Below are 20066 nucleotides of genomic sequence, written 5' to 3'. Positions count from 1 at the left end.
AGGGAGACTAAGGGGAGCAAATAAAGAGTAGGGAAGTGGAGCCAGGAGCGCTGGCCGCTGGGTGGCACAGGGGACCGGGAGAACGGGCGCCGGAAGAATCGGGCCAGGTGGCCGCCGCACCTGTGCACGTGACCCGCGCGGGCGCAGTGGCGGAGGCGCGCTCACCTGGGCCCACGTGACGGGGCGGGGCCCGGCCTGGCCGAGGACGGCGCGGCCACGCCCCCTCCCTCCAGAGCGGCGCGCCAGGACCCGGCGGGCCCGAGCGGCGGCGGCGGCGGGAGCCCGGGAGGCGGAGGCGGGAGGAGGGAGGTGGCGGCGCGCGGAGACGCAGCAGCGGCAGCATGTCGGCCGGCGGAGCACCAGTTCCGCCGCCCCCGAATCCCGCCATGTCCTTCCCCGCGCCTCGGGTCACCCTGCCCGCCGGCCCCGACATCCTGCGGACCTACTCGGGCGCCTTCGTGTGCCTGGAGATTGTAAGTGGGGCAGCCTGGGCGAGGGTTGCGCCCTGGGTGGCGAGGACGGGCGGCCGCATCCTGAACCCCGGGAGCTGTCTCCCTCTGCGTGGTACCCCGGCTCCCGTCCCCCGGACGTGGCCTCCTCCGGCGCTCCTACCGGGGTCTTCCCGGTGCCCAGCGCAGCCCGCATCTGGGCGGCGGCGCCACCGCCCGGGCCCTCTCGCCTAGCACCTGTTACGCGGCAACCTGCTCCTCCGCTGGCGACAGAAATGGTCCCGGGAGAGCGATCAGGAGGCCTCGCGGGGCCGAGGATTGGGGACTTGAAGAGTAGACGGGCTATTTGGGTTTGGGGGTACCGTCGGAGACTCCAGGAGGCTTGCCCGGGGTGGGAGGCGCGCGGGGCTGGAGGCCTCGCCTGTTGCTACCTGCCATTTTATTGGGTGGTGCAAGGTGTAGCCGATGACTGAGTGACCAGGAGGCCGCCAGGATGTGGAAAGCGGGGGCGGGAGGTACCAGAAAGAGGAGGAGGAAGGCTAAAGACCTGGGCACTTTTTTGGGGGGTTTTAGTTTTCTCGTTTTGCCACTCTGAGCGCCCTTTGGATCCGGAGAGGAGCAGGGCTCAAGAAGCAGAGCAGGGGAAAGGTGAAGCACAGACGGTTGCCCTTGGCAGTAGCTAATCCAGTGAACTGAGGCTGGTAGGGGAAAGGTACAGACGTGGCTGTCAAGTTCCTAGCTGCCTGCCTTTGCGCCTCTCCCTTCCTCGTCTACCTTTGAGACTCAGCCCAGTTCCTTGGGCTTAGGTGACCGTCGAGTTATCCGGCCTGTCATGCAGGCTTTTTGGGCTGCAGACTTGAACTTTTAAAACGTCATTTTATGGAGTTGGGAGGTTTTGAAGCTCGCTAGGAAAAATGTGCAAATATAAATTAGGCAACCTGGGGTTGCATCATGCCCTGAGAACGGCAAATACAGAGGGGAACGTTCGCGAGTCGGCGCCTTTTCTGCAGGCGGGATTTGTTTGCTCGCTTTGGGGAGTTTTCCTTTCGTCCCCTCAACCCCCTCCTTTGCGTTTGCATAACCTGGATTTGGGTCGCTTCGGTTTCACTTTTGTGCTTGCGGGGCTGGGACGCCTGGTGAGCATTGGTTTTCCGCCCTATTGTGCTAAGGCACCCTAAGTTAGGTTTTAGCTCAGATTTGAATCTGAAAAAGGAGACAAGTTTCAGGCTTTAACATCAGTAATCGGATCGTGACTGCGAGGCTGGAAGAGGCCGATTTGAGTCTGTGCCTGGTTTGGAAGTATCTGAATACCTTGGGATGAGGGACGGGCATCCAGGTGAGAAGAGCCGGGAAAGGGTGGCTTTGTGCGGTCTGCACCGCTAGGCCAAGGGAGACAGTGTAGACCAGTGAAGCCTGGCAAGAAAGAATTCACAGGTTTTGAGCCAATTGAGTTTGCTATTCTTCAAACTCCAGTTGTTTGCATACCTCTGTCAGAAATTTTTGCCATATCCACTTGTTCTAGAATTTTCAGATTGTGCACTTAAATGCATTTACCTTCTGCACTTCAGAACCTTATCGTACCCTCATCCTAAGCATTAAAAACATGAATTCTCAAATGTGATATGCTGGTTATATTTTTCTAATATTTATTCAAATAGATACTTGTAAATATATGCATATGTATGTATATACAGGCTTCCCAGGTGGTGCTAGTGGTAAAGAACCTGCCTGCCAATGTAGGAGATGTAAATTCAATCCCTGGCTTGGGAGCATCCCCTGGAGGAGGGCACGGCAACCCATTACAGTATTCTTGCCAAAGAATCCTGTGAACAGGGGAACCTGGCAGGCTACAGTCCATGGGGTCACAAAGGGTTGGACAAGAATGAAATGACTTAGCAGAGCAGAGCAGGTACATGTATATGTAACCATATGTGACATAAATATATGTATATATATGCAAAGAAGGCTTATCCCTGTGCTATCAAATCACATGCCATCTCAAGAACCACCTGAGTTTATGTGACACTTTCTGGAAACTCTGCTTAATTCTGAGGGAAAAAAGTGGAAAATGATTTATTCTATTTCCTCTCTCCCACCCCAGTATCCTCTTTATTTATCTAACCCAGTGGTTCTCAACTCCCGCCATACTTAATTGCTCAGGCAGATTATCAAAATAGTCCCTAGGCCAGACTAATTAAATCAGACTCTCTAGGGGAGCACCTCAAGTCCATGAGGTTTTTCAAAATCTCCTCAGAGGTACTAATGCAGTCTTGGCTGAGAACCACCAAGGGAGACCTTTATGGGACTCTGTTGACAAGAAGCCTCTCTCCCTGCTAGAACTTTTGCTTCATTCCATTCCAGGAGAAGTCCCAGACTTCTGGATATTTCAATCCAAGAAATATCCAGTCTCTTTCCTCTTGTCTCTTCATTTCCTCTGGCTTCGTATCCCACAAGCACTTCTAGGGTCCTTATCTAGATAGAACGTCATCACTTCCGAAAGCCACTTGCATTTAATTTTCACTTGTTATGGCCAAATATCTTGATAGGTTTAAATCTGAGCCCCCCATTACCTTTCACGTGATAGCAACATCCCTCCTTCCCAACCCAACCCACGAAAAATAAAAGGACTAAAATATTTCAGTGGAATTGGTGACCTTAGAGAAAGCAGAGACCACATTGGAACCAAAGTATAGCTCCTTCTTGACCCTCATCATGTACCACGTAGTGCTGTTGGATTATGTGCTTTAAGAGCGCTGAGATGGAGACCACCTTGGTCCCCTCTTCCTATCTAGAAAGTCCACACTGAGAAGGTGTGGACAGACATGAGCAAAGGAGACATTTTTAAAGCACCCTTGGTCCTTGATTTCTTAATTTCCCTCTAATGTTCTGATCCCTTGAAATTGTTGAGTCTCCCGTGGCTCCTCTTCAGAAATTTCTCTGTAAATTAATGTGAGAAGTAGTTCTAAACACTGATGATCTCCTTTCTGGGGAGGCCTTATTTGAGCTCCTGAGAGGTTTCTAAATATGCCCAGACCCCTTAATTTTGACCTTTTATCAGATCTACCTGTCCTTGCAATTTCTTTATGTCCAGTGCTGTCAAAACTGAACACTTGAAAACCAAACCTGACAAAGATGGGCTGGACTATCAATCATTGATGAAACCATGATCTTGGAGTTCATGTCTCACACTAAGCAGTAACTTTGCTCCGATAATTTTATTTCAATTCACCTTATTATACCATATTCACAGTCTCTCAAGTGTAAGGCAGTTGTTGGGGAGATAACTCAAAAGATACAGGTATTGTCAGCCTCCATACACCAGGTAAAGTAGTTTATAGTGCTGGGTTCCCAGGTGGAGATAGTGCAACTCTTAGACACCTAAGTCGCCCTCCTCTGGCATTTTGCACTCAGCTGTACTTACCAACATGTGCTTGCTATGAAGAGTTTAATACTAAGTTAGTTTTGCAAAGCAAAGCTTTTTAGTTTAAGATGGGAACCCTTCAAAAGTTATCATTTTCAAAATCTAATGCTTTGATTCAGTGGTTCCTGAATTAATGTTTTCCAAATTATTCACCAGGTAATTAGTGAATATCTATTGTGTACAAGACATCATTCTAGGAACAAAGATGTTTAGACCCTGCCTCATCTGAAAGAGCTTGTAACCTGGTTGAGAGGATATGTCCCCAAATAACTACCATTCAGGGAATAAAGACTCAACCATGGAAAGTGAACTATAGGCAAAACACTCTCTAGGCAGGTCTGTTTAGGAAGATGCCATTGGAGCATCTGAACTTTTGGGCTGAGCAAGCTGTTTTCGGTTCTTGTCCTTAATGAGCTTGTCTTGTATTAATATAATGCACAAGAAGATCAGAAGTACGAATGTATTACACATGGAAAATAGTAAAGGTCGTTATCGTACTCAGTGTGTTTCACAGTTTCAGTTCAGTTCAGTTCAGTTCAGTTCAGTCAGTCAGTCGTGTCCGACTCTTTGCAACCCCATGAATCGCAGCACGCCAGGCCTCCCTGTCCATCACCAACTCCCGGAGTTCACTCAGACTCAAATCCATCGAATCAGTGATGCCATCCATCGTCATCCACTGAAACTCACAGTTTCAGTGTTTAGGAAACCATCTGCACTCCCCCAGGATAATCCTGAACATCTCTCTTTATGTGAGATAGTCTAGGACTCTTATTCATAGGCTTCCAACTGCAGTGTTTAGGATGCCACAATAATTTTCATGTATTCCACAAATGATTAAGAACTAGCTATGTATCACACCTTCTTTTATGCCCTGAAAATAGGACAATTAACAAACTCCTGCTCTTAAAAGAAATTCCTATACAGTGAAGTACAAGCCGGGAAAGAATTATAATGCTATGTTTGAAGTGATAAAATTGGTCTATGAAAAGTACTGTTTAAAAACAGGGTGGAGTACATCTGGCCACTGGGAAGGTCATATAAGGCAGCTTCAATGGGACGGTGACGTTTGAGTTTAATCTGAAAGTATGCGTAGAGGTTCAATAGACAGAAAAAAAATGGGAAAGAGAATTCCAGATAGAAACGAGAATATGTGCAAACCCCAGAGACAAGAAAGACCATGGCATAGAGGTCCTGGCAACAATTAGTGTTTTTCAATGTTTGTTTTTTTACATGACTCATGGGAAGGTGGCAGGGAAGGAAAAAGGGCAGGTAGAGTTCAAGATGTGGTTTGCTGAGAAATGGTCAGCCAAGGCATAACATTTATTCTGTCTGTGATGGGGAGCTGCTGAAGGACAGAGATAAACTTGATCAGACTTGTGTTGTAGAAATCTTTGAGTAGTGAAGGTTGGTCATAATGCAGAGAGATTGAAGGCAGGGATGATAGCTAAGGGGCTTACTGCAGTAGTTTGGATGAGGGATAATGCAAACCAGAAGTATGACAAAGAAAAGAAGCAGAGAAGAGACAGAGACTTGATGTTTAGAAGGTCAACCATGATGTAAAGTTGTGACGTGGCCTGAAATGATCCTAGACCAAACTTGAGTATAATGTATAACACAGAGGAATTATACCAGAAAAACAAAATGTTAATGAAAGGATGATGGGGAGGGATGGGCTATGCAGCAGGCATGTGCAGTCATGCAGATAAATTTATGACAAGGATTTCAGGTTATTTTCAACCCACAGCTTTGACTGTAGATGGACTAACACATAAATGTTTCACTGTGTAGAGTTTTCCCCTCTTGCCCAGAAAATAGATAATGGTTGCAAAGGGACGTTGTGTGTCTGCAGTGGTGAAGACGGGGCTATCTGTGAGTATATTTCCCTGTGTAGGTGCTAAGTCACTTCAGTAGTGTCCGACTCTGTGCGACCCCATAGACGGCAGCCCACCAGGCTTCCCTGTCCCTGGGATTCTCCAGGCAAGAACACTGGAGTGGGTTGCCATTTCCTTCTCCAGTGCATGAAAGTGAAAAGTGAAAGTGAAGTCACTCAGCCATGTCCAACCCTCAATGACCCCATGGACTGCAGCCTTCCAGACTCCTCCGTCCATGGGATTTTCCAGGCAAGAGTGCTGGAGTGGGGTGCCATTGTGTTAAAAGGATTTTAATTCTTAGGTAAGATTTTTCCTTTGCCTCTGAGTTGAGAATCTCTATCCATGAGAAAGGAGTCTTTAAAACTTCATAAGAGAAAAAAAAAAAGCCCCTGCCAAAGATTATTTTCAGCAGTCATTTGCCCTGATTGGCAGCTCCCTAAGAAATATGAAGAACTGAAATATGGGAAACTTTAAACCAAGTTGCTGAAAACCTTGACCTTGAGCTCCAAAGGAAAAGGTAAAGGAGAGATTTGTCTTGTGGAGTCCGATAGAAATGTTGTACCTAGTGGCAGGAGCCGGGGACAGAGTGTGTCTGCATTGATACAACTGAAGAGGAAAGACTGTGTAATGACAGGGGACAGGAGCCAGGCTGGTGTACCCAATACCACGCATGTGCAGTACTTAACAAACGCTGTGTGATTGTTCTGTAGGACACATTGAAGAGTGTGTGAAAATATTTCAGAGAAACTGTCTGGAGCTGGGAAGGGCAGCTTTGAAGTATGCCTGCTCAAAGTCTTGTCCAATTTCTTTTTTTTTTTTTATAACAAGTTAGTTGTTTTTATTTTTTTTTTAATTTTATTTTATTTTTAAACTTTACAATATTGTATTGGTTTTGCCAAATATCAAAATGAATCCGCCACAGGTATACATGTGTTCCCCATCCTGAACCCTCCTCCCTCCTCCCTCCCCATACCATCCCTCTGGGTCATCCCAGTGCACCAGCCCCAACAGCAGATAAATGGGTAAGAAAGCTATGGTACATATACACGATGGAGTATTACTCAGCCATTAAAAAGAATTCATTTGAATCAGTTCTAATGAGATGGATGAAACTGGAGCCTATTATACAGAGTGAAGTAAGCCAGAAAGAAAAACACCAATACAGTATACTAACACATATATATGGAATTTAGAAAGATGGTAACAATAACCCTGTATATGAGACAGCAAAAGAGACACTGATGTATAGAACAGTCTTATGGACTCTGTGGGAGAGGGAGAGGGTGGGAAGATTTGGGATAATGGCATTAAACATGTATAATATCATGTATGAAACGAGTCACCAGTCCAGGTTCGATGTGCAATACTGGATGCTTGGGGCTTGTCCAATTTCTTTCTAGAAGAAAGGAAACATTTTATTAAAAAAATTTTTATTTATATTGTTGTGTAAAAATTGTATAACTCTTCATATAGAATTCATTCACAGTGCTTTTCAGTCTGTTATATTCTTCTGCTTCTCTGTATATTCTTGCTATTAATTTTTGAGAGTTTGATATTGAAATTCCAACTAAAAATCTTAATTTATCTACTTAAAAAATAATTGATATATATATATAGTGGAACTATATGTAACCTTGTTCTGTATCTTCCAAGTCTCCTGTAAATGTGTTATCATACTTTCATAATTAAAAAAAAATAAAATAAGAAAAGAAAATAGTAAAAACTAAATGGAAAAATCTAGGTGCTGTAAGTATTCACTGTAAAATTCAGTCTTCTTTTCTTTATGATTTTTTTTTATAATAAAACATTGGAGAGGAAACAAAAAAATTTTTTACTGAAATATAGATAGTTGATTTACAGTGTTGTGTTAGTTTCATACAAACAGCAAAGTGATTCAGTTATACATATATATAAGTATTGTTGCTGTTGTTTACTCACTAAGTCATAGCCAACTCTTTGTGACCCCATGGACTGTAGCACATCAGCTTCTCTGTCCATGGGATTTCCCAGGCAAGAATTGTGGAGTGTGTTGCCATGTCCTTCTCCATATATCAGTGTACATATTTTTTTTTACATTCTCTTTCATTATAGGTTATTACAGGATATTGAGTATAGTTCCCTGTGCTATGCAGTAGGTCCTTATTGATGCTCTGTTTTGTATAGTAGTATATATATTTTAATCCCAATCTCCTAATTTATCCCTCCACACTTTCCCATTTGGTAACCATAAGTTTGTTTTCTACATCTGTGAGTCTATTTCTGTTTTGTAAGTAAGTTCATTTTTAGCGTTTTTGAGATTCCACATATAAGCAGTATCATGTGATACTTATCTTTCTCTTTCTGGCTTACGTCACTTAGTACGATCACCTCTAGGTCCATCCATGTTGCTGCAAATGGCATTATTTTATTCTTTTTATGGCTGAGTCCATTGTGTGTATTAACCACATCTTCTTTATCCATTCGTCTGTCAATGAACACAGATTCCGTGTCTTAGCGATTGTTGATAATACTGCAATGAATATTCGGGTGCATTTATCTTTTCAAAATATGGTTTTCTCAGGATATTTGTCCAGGAGTAGGATGGCTAGATTATATGGTATCACTATTTTTAGTTTTTTAAGGAACCTCCATTCTGTTCTCCATGGTGGATGTACCAATTTACATTCCCAACAACAGGGTAGGAGTGTTCCTTTTTCTCCACACCTTCTCCAGCACTTATTATTGCCCAACATCTAAAATGTCATGACTCTTCTTCAGGAGCTTATAGTTTACTTGACTTTCCTGTGTCCTATTTTATATGAAAAGGGCCATGCCCTTGAATAGTCACCAGAGATGACATTCCTAACTTTTGTGTAATAGCTTTCAGAAGAAGGGGGATAAAAAGAAAGATAAGAGGCAATGACTTGTACAGTCCTTGTTGATGCTAAAGCATTGGTATTTCTGCATGAACATTTTAACCTGGAGGATAACTTGCTACCTATAAACATATGAAAAACAGATTTTAAAAATCAAGGGAAATTATAAATAAGAATAAAAAAGAGCCAGAACATACATCTTCCCTATAATATGGGCTTTCCATTTTAGGGTTAGTAAATGGCAACCCACTCCAGTATTTTTACCTGGAGAATCCCAGGGACGGCGGAGCCTGGTGGGCTGCCGTCTATGGGGTTGCACAGAGTCGGACACCACTGGGGCGACTTAGCAGCAGCAGCAGCAGCAGCAACAGCTATTTGAGAAACCAAAATGGAAGTTTAGGTCAGATGGACAAGGAAAAAGTCTAATTCTTGATGACACTGTCAAATGTATTTTTAAATCTTTCAAATGTAAATTGAAATAGCAAATCCTCATTTGCATTAGGTCTTTTCTGTAGATGTCATTTCTTGTTGCTTCTCAGAATTTGTCCTTTTTTTCCCCGATTAAAAACAAAACAAACGAAACACCTTGACAATGTTTGCTTCTGAGAACTGTACCAGGGCTAGTCCAGGAACAGTTTGAATGGAAATCAGCATGGTGAGAAGGCAGATGGTGATTGATGGAGAGGAGCCAGGGTAGATGGGGCAAGGCACAAGACAGGCACTACTTTGGTCACTCGTCCCATGGCCATTGCAGTAGAATAGGTAAACTGAATAAAATCTTGGGCTCAAATGAAGAATTAGAAAGAAGATTGAAAGAGGTATCATGAGCTAGATTTCAAAAGGTGCCAGCTTCCCCATAACTTGCCACCCTAGGCTCCTAAGATCTTGTACGAGGCTGTGGGTGTTGCCAATAATAACTTAAAATTTGAGAAGGACATGTTCCTGCTTCCCAAGTCTTCATGCCTATTTTTGAACACCCACCATGTACCAAGGAATGAGCCAAGCTCCAGACAGCAGTGTGTTCCCAGCGTCTCAAGCTGTTCCTCTGGAGCAATGTCCTCTAGAACCATCTATTAAACACACTGGTGAGTTTCCTTCATTTCAAAGAGAATGCAATTGAGCATCCTCAGTATAAAGTGCTGGCCTGGGTTCTGAGCATACAGAGATGTTTAGGCAATGTGGCCGACTCTGACCTCACAATCCAGTGGGCAAAACATGCATGCGAGCCTCTGATTTCAACCAGTCAGGGAAGTCTTTCTGTTAAGACTTGGTAGCAGAGTTTTGTTATCCAACAAAAAGTCTCAAGGCAGCATGCTGGGCAGAAGCATGGACCAGTGTGATGGCCTCTTTGTATGCAGGGGAAGAAAGGCAGAGGCTGCAGTGCAGAGAGAGAGCAGCAGGGAAAGGAGCACCGCAGGGGAGAGGGTGAGCTTGGAGAGGCTGACAGGAGTCTCCCCCGTGCTATCTCCACTGGACTGCAGTCATGTCGTGAATGACTTTGCACTTTTATGGGCTGCCTTGTAAATACATCTATCAGTTATTGTATCTGTTGACTGAAGTATATTCCACTTAAAAACATTCTTTGGAACACATGTTGTATATAAAACAGAGTTATAGGTGATCTAGTCACTAGAAGATAAATAGTCTGAACATGTTAAACGTCCTTTAACCATATTGTTTCATGTGCAGGAACCCGATTGGTCGGCATCCATTGAAATAGGAGAGATTATCAAGAAGATAAGGTGTTCTGAACTTTTGGAGGGCCTCAAACCCCTTTGTGATTCTGATGGACATTGAAGACTATATATGACTGTATACAGAAGACTGTATACAGAAAAAATGTATATGCACTTACCTACACAATTTGATATGATTTTGGAGAATCAGTCTGGCCCTTTCCCCCAAGCCAATCCATGGCCAAATTACAAAAACTCTGCTCTGGAATAAACATTAGACTTTTGGGGGCTGGAATAGCATAATGTTAAGAGTATAAGTTCAGATCCCAGGACTAATATTTATTAACTGTATGATTTAGAGAAAGTTATTAATGACTCTATCTTGAATAGCTTATCTATAAAATGGGAATAATAATAGTGCTTATCTCTCAGTGTTTGTAAGGCTTAAGTTGGTACAAATAAAACCCTCAGAACAGTGCTTGGAACACAAGAGCTAGGTAAATACTAGCTCATATTTCTCTTAGCCTCATCAGCTTTAACCTCATATGTAAGCCAGGTTGGGAGACTTTTTTTCCTCTAGGCATTCTGGTTTTTTCATTCCACTGATATAAAGTGATGAAATGTCCAATATGTAAATAGTAGGGAAATTGGAAAGAGAGGGTTATGCATTACATACAGAAAGTTCACAGTATTGAAGTGTTTCTCCTTAGGGGCAGTCTGACCAGCCCTTCATACCTTCAGCTTCACTTACCTTTTCCTGGTCTCATTCCAAATATTGACTGAAAATAGGTCAGCATAGAAATTGGCCTGTTTATTTAGTGAATAATAAGAGTATACTAAGATGAAGGTGTCAAAGTGGTTTGGAAATTATTAGCTAAGTTGTCGGAGGGCATGTTTAAAAGCACGCTGTTAGGAAATAAGTGACATTTGAAAAGAAAAAGGGTGTTTGCAAAAGGCATCCTTTGGGGACATAGGAAGGCCATCCAAATAGGAACCAAGTTGAGAAGCCTGTAATCCATGCAGCCAGAATTATCAGTTACTCAAGACCATGGTTTCCCGTGGGGTTACGTATTTTTGTCCGTCCACAGTTTCTAGTGAAAACATGTTTTAGCTCCAACTGTGAGGGTTCAGTTTGGTGTGATGTGTGGATGAATGCTTGCCTGGTTTTCTTATGGCAAGGCTTCAGCCAGGTCACACCCTCTGGCCTATAGGAGCCAATCTGAAGTGATGAGCATACACTAAGCCACAAAGGAGACCCCTGGGTTTAGGAATGGGTAGCAACTTAGTCACTGCAACTCGGGGTGTATTTGAGCACTTAAGGTGCATGCCAAGTACACTTAAATTTGAGCTCAGGAGGCAAGGGGTAAGAGGGGAAGACTGATACCTGCTTGAAGAGGTTATTTACTTTTGCATTACCTGGAAGTCGGATTGTCTTCTTGTCAGGGCTGAGATTCAAAGTCATGAGCCCTGACTTTATTCCTGGAAGAAATTTCAAAAGGTGGTGCCTTAAGGAGTCTTGTATGTAATTATCAGACTTTTTAGGACACCAGAGAGTGGTGGAAGGCCATAATAGACAAGAGGTCAGAAGTGGACTCAGATCCAAGGCACACACACCACCAGTGAACTGGCATTCCCCGCTTCTTCAGGCCACGTGCATGCTCCAGTTGCTGCAAGATGTTATCGACTGTTCTCCCTCGGATTTTAACCATTTTTGTGTTCTGCTTTTCACTTCTAAAAACAAAGCTTCCTCCAGAGTCACGTCTTCTGAATAAGGATGCTGATAATTAACGTGGCTGGTAAATTTCTGAACTTAGGAATGCCTAGAATCAGGTGAAGAGAATATACTCAACATTGGTAATGTTAGTAAAGGCTCAGTTTTTTTTAAAGTTGGAGCCAGATTTGGATGCTCAGGAGAAAAGTAGCTTTTGGCAAAAAGAAGAGGTAGTGTATTGTGGAGTAAGGAGAAATACTGTGTCAAGGCCCTATGGACCTGTTCACCAATGTGACAGTCTTGCAACGAGAAAGGTGGATCTCCAGAGTGGCTTAATTCTCTTCTCTGGCCCATCCTCTGTCTACTGCAGTGAGCAAGACTTAAATCTGGGTTTCACAGAATCTCTGATCTGAGGATGTAGAGTGTGGGTGTGTGTGCATGCGCATGCGTGCAAAACCATTTGTGGGGGCAGAGGGGAAGGCATTCATACACCTTCCTGCCTCCCCTCCCCTCTTTCCAGCCATACCCACATCACAGACAGGAACGCAAGTCTGTTCTCTTCTCATATACACACTTAGTTCCCTTTCCTAGCCTTTGAGGTATGGGAAGGACAGTAGTTTCGGGTCTGACAAGGACAGTTCATCTCTACTGTGTCAGGTTAGCATCCCTGGTCACAGCCCTCATCTGCCTTGAAAGCCTGCTTCAGGGCCTGCCTCCCCAGCCTGCCTTCTGCATTCTTCCCCTTCTGCTCCTTCTTCCCTCTCCCCATCTCCCGGAGCACACAGCGTTGAGCTCTTTTTATAGCACTCACCACAATCTGCTCCTGAATCAGATTTGATGGTGTCTATTTCTCCCTTATTGAGCGCTCCTGGAGACAGAACCTTGCCTTTTTTTTTTCCACCTTTTTTCTCAGTGTCCTTCTACAGTGCTTGGCAGCAGATTTGAGGCTGGCCAGTTTGAGGTCCAGTCCAGGTTTATTACATGTTATGCTTAATTCCAAGACATCATATAGCATCTTCTTTAGAGGTGTCACGTGACCATAACATTTGTATCGTATAATGATGCTTATCCTTCTGAGTCTGCTTGTCCCCAATGGACAGTGGCAGGTTGTTCTTTATTATTCTTTATTTTGACACCTGGAGTCTCAAAAATGATTCTTGAATTAATAGATATTCAGTAGTGATGTATAGTTCTTAAGTAGTATTTAAAATAATGTTGCTTATTTGTTGGGGGGAGAGTAAGAACAATGTACCAAGAAGAAGAGGCTGAGAAAAAAGAAAAAATGGAAGATCTTATCACCTTCAAATATGTATTAAACAGTAAGAAAGAGCAGAGAATCTTTTACCAGGAACACTGTTTCTTTCGTAGCTACTAAGGTTATGGTTATATTTTTTAAAATATATATTAATATTCATGACTTAGATTTACTTCATAAAACTTTCCGGGTTGATTGTTCATGTTTCGTTTGGAATTAGGACTTGAGATATAACAACATTATTATCAATTTATTAGACTGGCTCTTTCATTATTGTTGTTCAAGTGATAACTTAGGCTTTCCAAAATGTTTTTCAAAGTACTAATGAATTGTGTGGGCCTCTTTTTTTTTTTTTTTAAGAAACGAATTAATACTTGTATTTTTTAACTTCTAATGAGCAAGTTGGATATTATCTAGCAAGATACACATGATTATTGTTTTTTTAATATTTGGTGCGCCGATTGTTCTCCCATGGGAAATAAGAGCTTGTTTGTTCATGAAGCAAATATCTAACAGCCTGCCATACGCCAGACATAACCTGCTTCTATGACGTCACCTATATTGTGGTATTGTGTGTGGAGCTGGGGATTGATTCCCACTTACCTATTTGTGTCTCCAGGATACTTCCATAACCTAGGTTTTCATTGCCAGATATGACACAATGCCTGACCGAGACTTAGGAAAGAATTAACTTGTAGATAAATAAATGATACTAGATACAGAGGCATATAAGACAGCCTGCTGCCAAGAAGGTCTAGTAGTTAAGTTGGTCTGAAAGCCAGGGGCATTAATTATTAATACATGTTTCTCATCCATGTAACAAATCCACAATAGGGAGTTTGCCCAGAGGGCTGGAAGATGGCCTGAGTGTGGGATGGAACTCAGGAAAGGCCTTCTGGTTGATGTGCTATCCATGGTGAGCTATGCATGGGAGTTTCTCAGAAACACATAGGGAAGGAACAATATTCTGGGCCAAGATAAGTCAGGCCACTCAACTGTGAAAGAGCTTTGTCTCTGGACTGTACATTTCTTTTTCTATAATGTAAGATGTGAGGGGCTTAGTGGCAAGAGACAAGTATGGAAAAGACAGGTTAGCTCATAAAGGGCCTGGAACACCCTGTAAAGGATGTGTAGCCTTTATCTCACACTCTCTCTTTTTGTTGGCTGCATGACATGTGGGATCTTAGGTCCCCAACCAGGGAGGAGTTTTAACCACTGGACCACTAGGAGAGTCCCTAGTCTTTATCTCTTTGGTGGTAGCATGGAGGAGACTGTTGCTGTCAGATTCATAAAACTGTCTTCACCTGCTAACTCCTCCTCCTCCTCTGTTTTCTCACTCACTGCTACCTGCCCCAGCCATAAATCTGCGTGTTTTCTTCATCCGTTCTTTTGCTGTCATGTCCCAGCCTGCTGCTCCATCACCCGGAGCTCTGCCTTTCAGCTCTGCCAGGCTGTTTCTCAGCCCCTTTGCCCCCCTGCCCCAAATCATGTCAAGATTTACCTCCTGCCCTGAAACCCTCTGCCCTCTGCCCTTCTCCCTTGCACTGTCCTTTGAGTTGTTGCTTTTAGGCAGTGTTTTCTGACTTTCACATCTGGATTTAGCACCCAGCATTTGCCCAATTGTGCCACACATGAAGCAGCATTTGAGAGACTTACTTAATTTCCTTTCCTATAAGACACTATGACCTCTGTGATGGCTGAGACCATTGTTTACCGTTTTATGCCTTTCACCCAGCACAGTGCCAGACATAGGTATTTATTGAATATTAGGTGTAGAAATACCTAAAGTACTTATTATGTCCAACACATAAGATTTCATCGTTTTCTATCATGTACAGCGGTGGTGGTTTAGTTGCTGAGTCGTGTCCAACTCTTTTGACCCCATGGACTGTAGCCCGCCAGGCTTCTCTGTCCATGGGATTCTTCAGGCAAGAATACTGGAGTGGGTTGTCGTTTCCTTCTCCAATCATGTACAGTACTACAGCTATTCAGTTAGCATTAGTCGTTCAGTCATGTCCAACTCTTTGTGACGCTATGGACTGACTATAGCCCACCAGGCTCCTCTGTCCATGGAATTCTCCAGGCAGGAATATTGGAGTGGGTAGCTGTTCCCTCCCAGGGGATCTTCCCAACCCAGGGATCAAACCCAGGTCTCCTGCATTGTAGGCAGGTTCTTTACCATCTGAGTCACCACGTATTGGCAAATCTCACCTATGTGAATAGGTCATGATAAGGACTGAAGCATGGCCATGAGAAGTGACAGGTTGGAAATTTATGGCTGATCTTTGCTAATAGACTCTCCGAGAAAGTGGCGAGAGCAGAAGCCAGTAGATGGTAATAAGGAGAGGAGGTGGAGAGATAAATTTGTAAAAACGGTGAATTGAAAAGAAATTCTTAGAGAGGAAACTAGAGAGGCAGCAAAGCCAAAGGAAAATGCTTAATTTTTTTTTTTTTTGAGCATAGTTGATTAACAATGTTGTGTTTCAGTGTATAGCGAAGTGATTCAGTTATATAATACACATACATATATTTATTCTTTTTCAAATTCTTTTAAAGGAAAACACTTTTAGATGGTGAAAGCATGCTGAACCTGGTCATAGACTGAGGACAAGAGTCCAGCAGAAAGGCGGGTTCAGAAATAGGTGTGGAGTCGGATCAGGCCTCAGAGCAGAAGCTCTTGCTTGCAGCTGAGAGAAGGCATCTCCAGTAATGATGGAGACAAGTCACTGGCGGGGTTGCAGGAACACATGCAGGGGTCTGGGGAGGAGCTAAGACAGCGAGGAAGCCTGATGCAGGCATGTCCAGTTCTGTGCCCAAGTCTGTCACTGTGTTTCTTTTCCCCTGCAGGTGTTCGGAGGACTCGTGTGGATCCTAGTCGCCTCCTCCAATGTTCCTCTACCTCTGTTGCAAGGATGGGTCATGTTCGTGTCTGTGACAGCTTTCGTCTGTTCCCTTCTCTTCCTGGGCGTGTTCCTCTCTGGCGTGGTGACTCAGATTAATGCCAATTGGAATTTCCTGGTAAGGGATCTTTATGTCTCTTTCTGGAAAATGCGAGAAACTTATGAGTATCTTGTTTTGTCCTGAGATGCCAGATCTCTGGTTCTATCCATTGCCTCTAATGGGAGAGAAGAGGTCAGAGCACAGGGGCTGCTGTGTTGCCATGCGGCCGGCCCAACTGGACAGCAGGGTCCCAGTTTGTGCAATTCCAGCGTTGACATACCTCAACCATCTCTCTGTTACTCCTTTATGAGTTAGATGACCTTTATGCAAAGACGATTTTATTTCACACAACAAATGAATCACATTACAGTTATTGAACTATTGAACAGATGCATTTGGGAGATGGATGCTGTGCCATATATCTTAAAGTTTTCCATTGATTCCTGCTTCAGATACCAAATACATATATTCTTTTCAGAAAACAAGTAGCTCTGTATTCTATTCTTCAGATAACTTAGAAAAGTCAAGGGGATATTTTACATTTATTTTCAATGTCTGTCCTAGATTAGCAAGAGTAGATACATTTTAAGAAATGAATTTGCAATTGACACCATTTTAAAAATTACGATACCATTATATTGGGTCAACTTACATTTCCTTTTTCTCGTATCATGTAGTCAAATCTCTTTCATGCTTGTGGTCATTCATTCTCTGGGGTTATCTGTCCATGGCCCAGTGGAGCATGAAAGGCAGTCCATCGGTGATCAGTTTAATAAGGTTCATGAAGAACCCCCGCTAGGTTCTTTCACACTTTGGCAGTTAGAAACTTAAATCAGACCTTCAGTCAGGCTTTATATTTTCTTTTATGTGTGGTAGTGTTTTATTCAGCATCAAGAAAAAATATCTGTTCTTGTCTTATTTATAGACCATACTGAGGAGCATCATCTCAGATGTTATCAGCAGTGAAGTCTAGCAAATGTGACTGCCCATTCAGTCAGCCAGGGCCAGCTAAGGAGGACGTGTAGTGCACTGGTTATAATCCTGCCCAGGCTTTGAGATTAGTTGGGTCTGCTTACTAACCAAGTAGCCTTGGGCAAAATACTGAGCCTCATTTCTTCCTCTGTAAAATGATAATAATAATACCAGCCTCACCAGATGTTGTTAAGAAACAATGGAATCCATGTATTGTTAAGCGTTCAGCTTTGTGTCTGATTTATAGTAAGTGATCAGTAAATCATCGAACTCCTTAAATGTGTTGAGGCTTGCAGTTTGAAACTTACGAAGTCCTATTTCTTAGGTTGCTGACACAATGTATTTCTCATGTTTGCCTTGATTCTCATTAATGATGAGAAAAGATTTCTAATTATTGTTCAAGTGATGAAGATCAAAAATCCCCATTTAAGTTATAAATATTATAGATGCTTATTGCCTTTTTCTAAATGCCTGACTTTCTTTCAATAACATATGAATGAATCAGTCAATCCTTCATGTTGGAGAGTGCTACCAAGCTCTTTTAATATCAGACTTGAAGATAGTACTTGGCCAGTATGTACCAGCAGAACAGCTCTACTGGTACTTTGGTACTAAATTAATATATAGATTTTGCCCCAACCTACTGCCTCTTCCTAATCCCCATAACCTGACCCTTTCTTTGGGACCTTCCTGGACCTCCTAATAGCCCTGCAAGTAACGAGTCAATATTTGGAAAAGTAGTGAGTCTCCAGGATCCTGCAATGCTCAGCATTCTCTCTAACTGGTTGAGGCACATGTCTTACCAATTGTTAAAATATGTTTCTAATATCACTCCTGGTTTTATTAGATGTACGTTCATATCCTCTTTTTCTCTTTTGCTCATATTGAGCCTTATTTTTGGTATTGAGCCCAAGCATTAATATTTTTTCTAAATTTATTAGGTTTAATTAGGTTTTCTAAACTTGTATTTCTTCACAGTTTTTGTTGCATTGTATCTGATGTTCATACAATAAAGCATGTTTTTTTTTTTTTTTATTATGCCCACTTCATTAAAGGAGCAGTTGAAATGACCAGTCTGTTCCATAGGTCACCTGCAGAGTTCATCCTATGGGTTTTTAGTTAGAGTAGTCCACTTTTACTGAGAGAAAGCTGGGGACAGCAACACACAGTACACTTTATGGAGCTTATTAGTACTGTCTTGTCATATAGTGGGTATAGTTTCAAAAAGCCAACTCTTGCCTTCAAGAAATTTGCTTATATGCTTACATAGTATTTAGAAAGGGCACCCTTTCCCCCTTCTTTTGTGATTTTCTGCATTCTTAGTCATTTCTGACCACATGGTTGCTTTTGATAGGTTTTGTAATTTATTTTGTACACTCAGCCAGGAGAATTTTTGAGCCATGCGTATCATGCAGTTGTCACCAGATGGTAACAATTTTTAATTGCTGCCTTCTGGAGTTGTTAAACATTAATTGCTTAAAAAATTATTGGTTCCCCCCATGATAATTGTTTAATGTCTGTCACCTGTATGCCATGCATGAAGGAAGTAGGAATGCATTTTGATAAATTATTTTCTAGAACTGTTCATTGTGGGATGTTACCTACAATATGTATAGCTTCTAGTTTTTACTGATACGAGATTTAATTAGCATTCATGACTGATGTCTTCAGTCATGAATTTTTTTCTCAGTATTTTTTCTAGTGTTGGTATAAATGGTGAAATAAAAATATCCTATGTGATAACATATGTTGGGCTTCCCAGGTGGTGCCAGTGGTAAAGAATCTGCCTGCCAATGCAGGAGATGCAGGTTCAATCCCTGAGTCAGGAAGATCTCTGGGAGGAAGTTTCAATCCATTCCAGTATTCCTGCCTGGAAAAGCCCATGGACAAAGGAGCCTGGCAGGCTACAGTCCACGGGGTCACAAAGAGTCAGACAGGAGAGAGAACACACACATACACACACACACACAAAAACATATAGTAAGTGCTAATAACTTGCCCCCTTCTAACTTGGGGAAAGAAGCAGATTTTAATTTTGAGATGGTTTTTCTTATTGTATTTGATGGAAAAGTAATAATACCATTTCAGTTCAGTTCAGATCAGTCGCTCAGTCATGTCCGACTCTTTGCAACCCTGTGGACTGCACACCAGGCTTCCTTGTCCTGGTGTGCAGTCCACAGGGACTTGCTCAAACTCATGTCCATCAAGTTGGTGATGCCATCCAGCCATCTCATCCTCTGTCATCCCCTTCTCCTCCTGCCTTCAATCCTTCCCAGCATCAGGGTTTTTTCCAAGGAGTCAGTTCTTCACATCATTTAGCCAAAATATTGGAACTTCAGCATCAGTCCTCCCAATGAATATTCAGGACTGATTTCCTGGAGGATTGACTGGTTGGATCTCCTTGCAGTCCAAGGGACTCTCCAGAGTCTTCTCCAACACCACAGTTCAAAAACATCAATTCTTCGGTGCTCAGCTTTCTTTCTAGTCCAACTCTCACATCCATACATGACCACTGGAAAAACCATGGCTTCAACTAGACGGACCTTTGTTTGTAAAGTAATGTCTCTGCTTTGTAACATGCTGTCTAAGTTGGTCATAGCTTTTCTTCCAAGGAGCAAATATCTTTTAATTTCATGGCTGCAGTCACCATCTGCCGTGATTTTGGAGCCCAAGAAAACAAAGTCTCTCACTGTTTCCATTGTTTCCCCATCTATTTGTCGTGAAGTGATGGGACCAGATGCCATGGTCTTAGTTTTCTGAATGTTGAGTTTTAAGCCAGCTTTTTCTCTCTCCTCTTTCACTTTCATCAAGAGGCTCTTTAGTTCCTCTTCAGTTTCTGCCATAAGGGTGGTGTCATTTCACCTAGCTTTAAACAAGAGATATCACATTTATTTTCCCTTTTTTGAGAGGTGGAGT

At 42.7% G+C, this 20066-nt stretch overlaps 1 protein-coding gene across 1 annotated transcript in view; it reads left to right on the top strand.

Moving 5' to 3' along the window:
- Positions 1-259: 259 nt before the first annotated feature.
- The window catches only part of MAL2 (mal, T cell differentiation protein 2), a 33234-nt gene continuing 13427 nt past the window's right edge, over positions 260-20066 (top strand). Inside the window, 2 exon segments of the mRNA NM_001081719.1 lie at positions 260-473; positions 16086-16256. Of these exon segments, the coding sequence (NP_001075188.1) occupies positions 342-473; positions 16086-16256 (303 nt within the window). The 5' untranslated portion in view covers positions 260-341.

The sequence above is a fragment of the Bos taurus genome, chromosome 14 (genome assembly GCF_002263795.3).
Source record: "Bos taurus isolate L1 Dominette 01449 registration number 42190680 breed Hereford chromosome 14, ARS-UCD2.0, whole genome shotgun sequence".
NCBI lineage: Eukaryota > Metazoa > Chordata > Mammalia > Artiodactyla > Bovidae > Bos > Bos taurus.
Note: the sequence above shows the minus strand (reverse complement) of the source record. Positions and strands in the feature narration are given on the sequence as shown.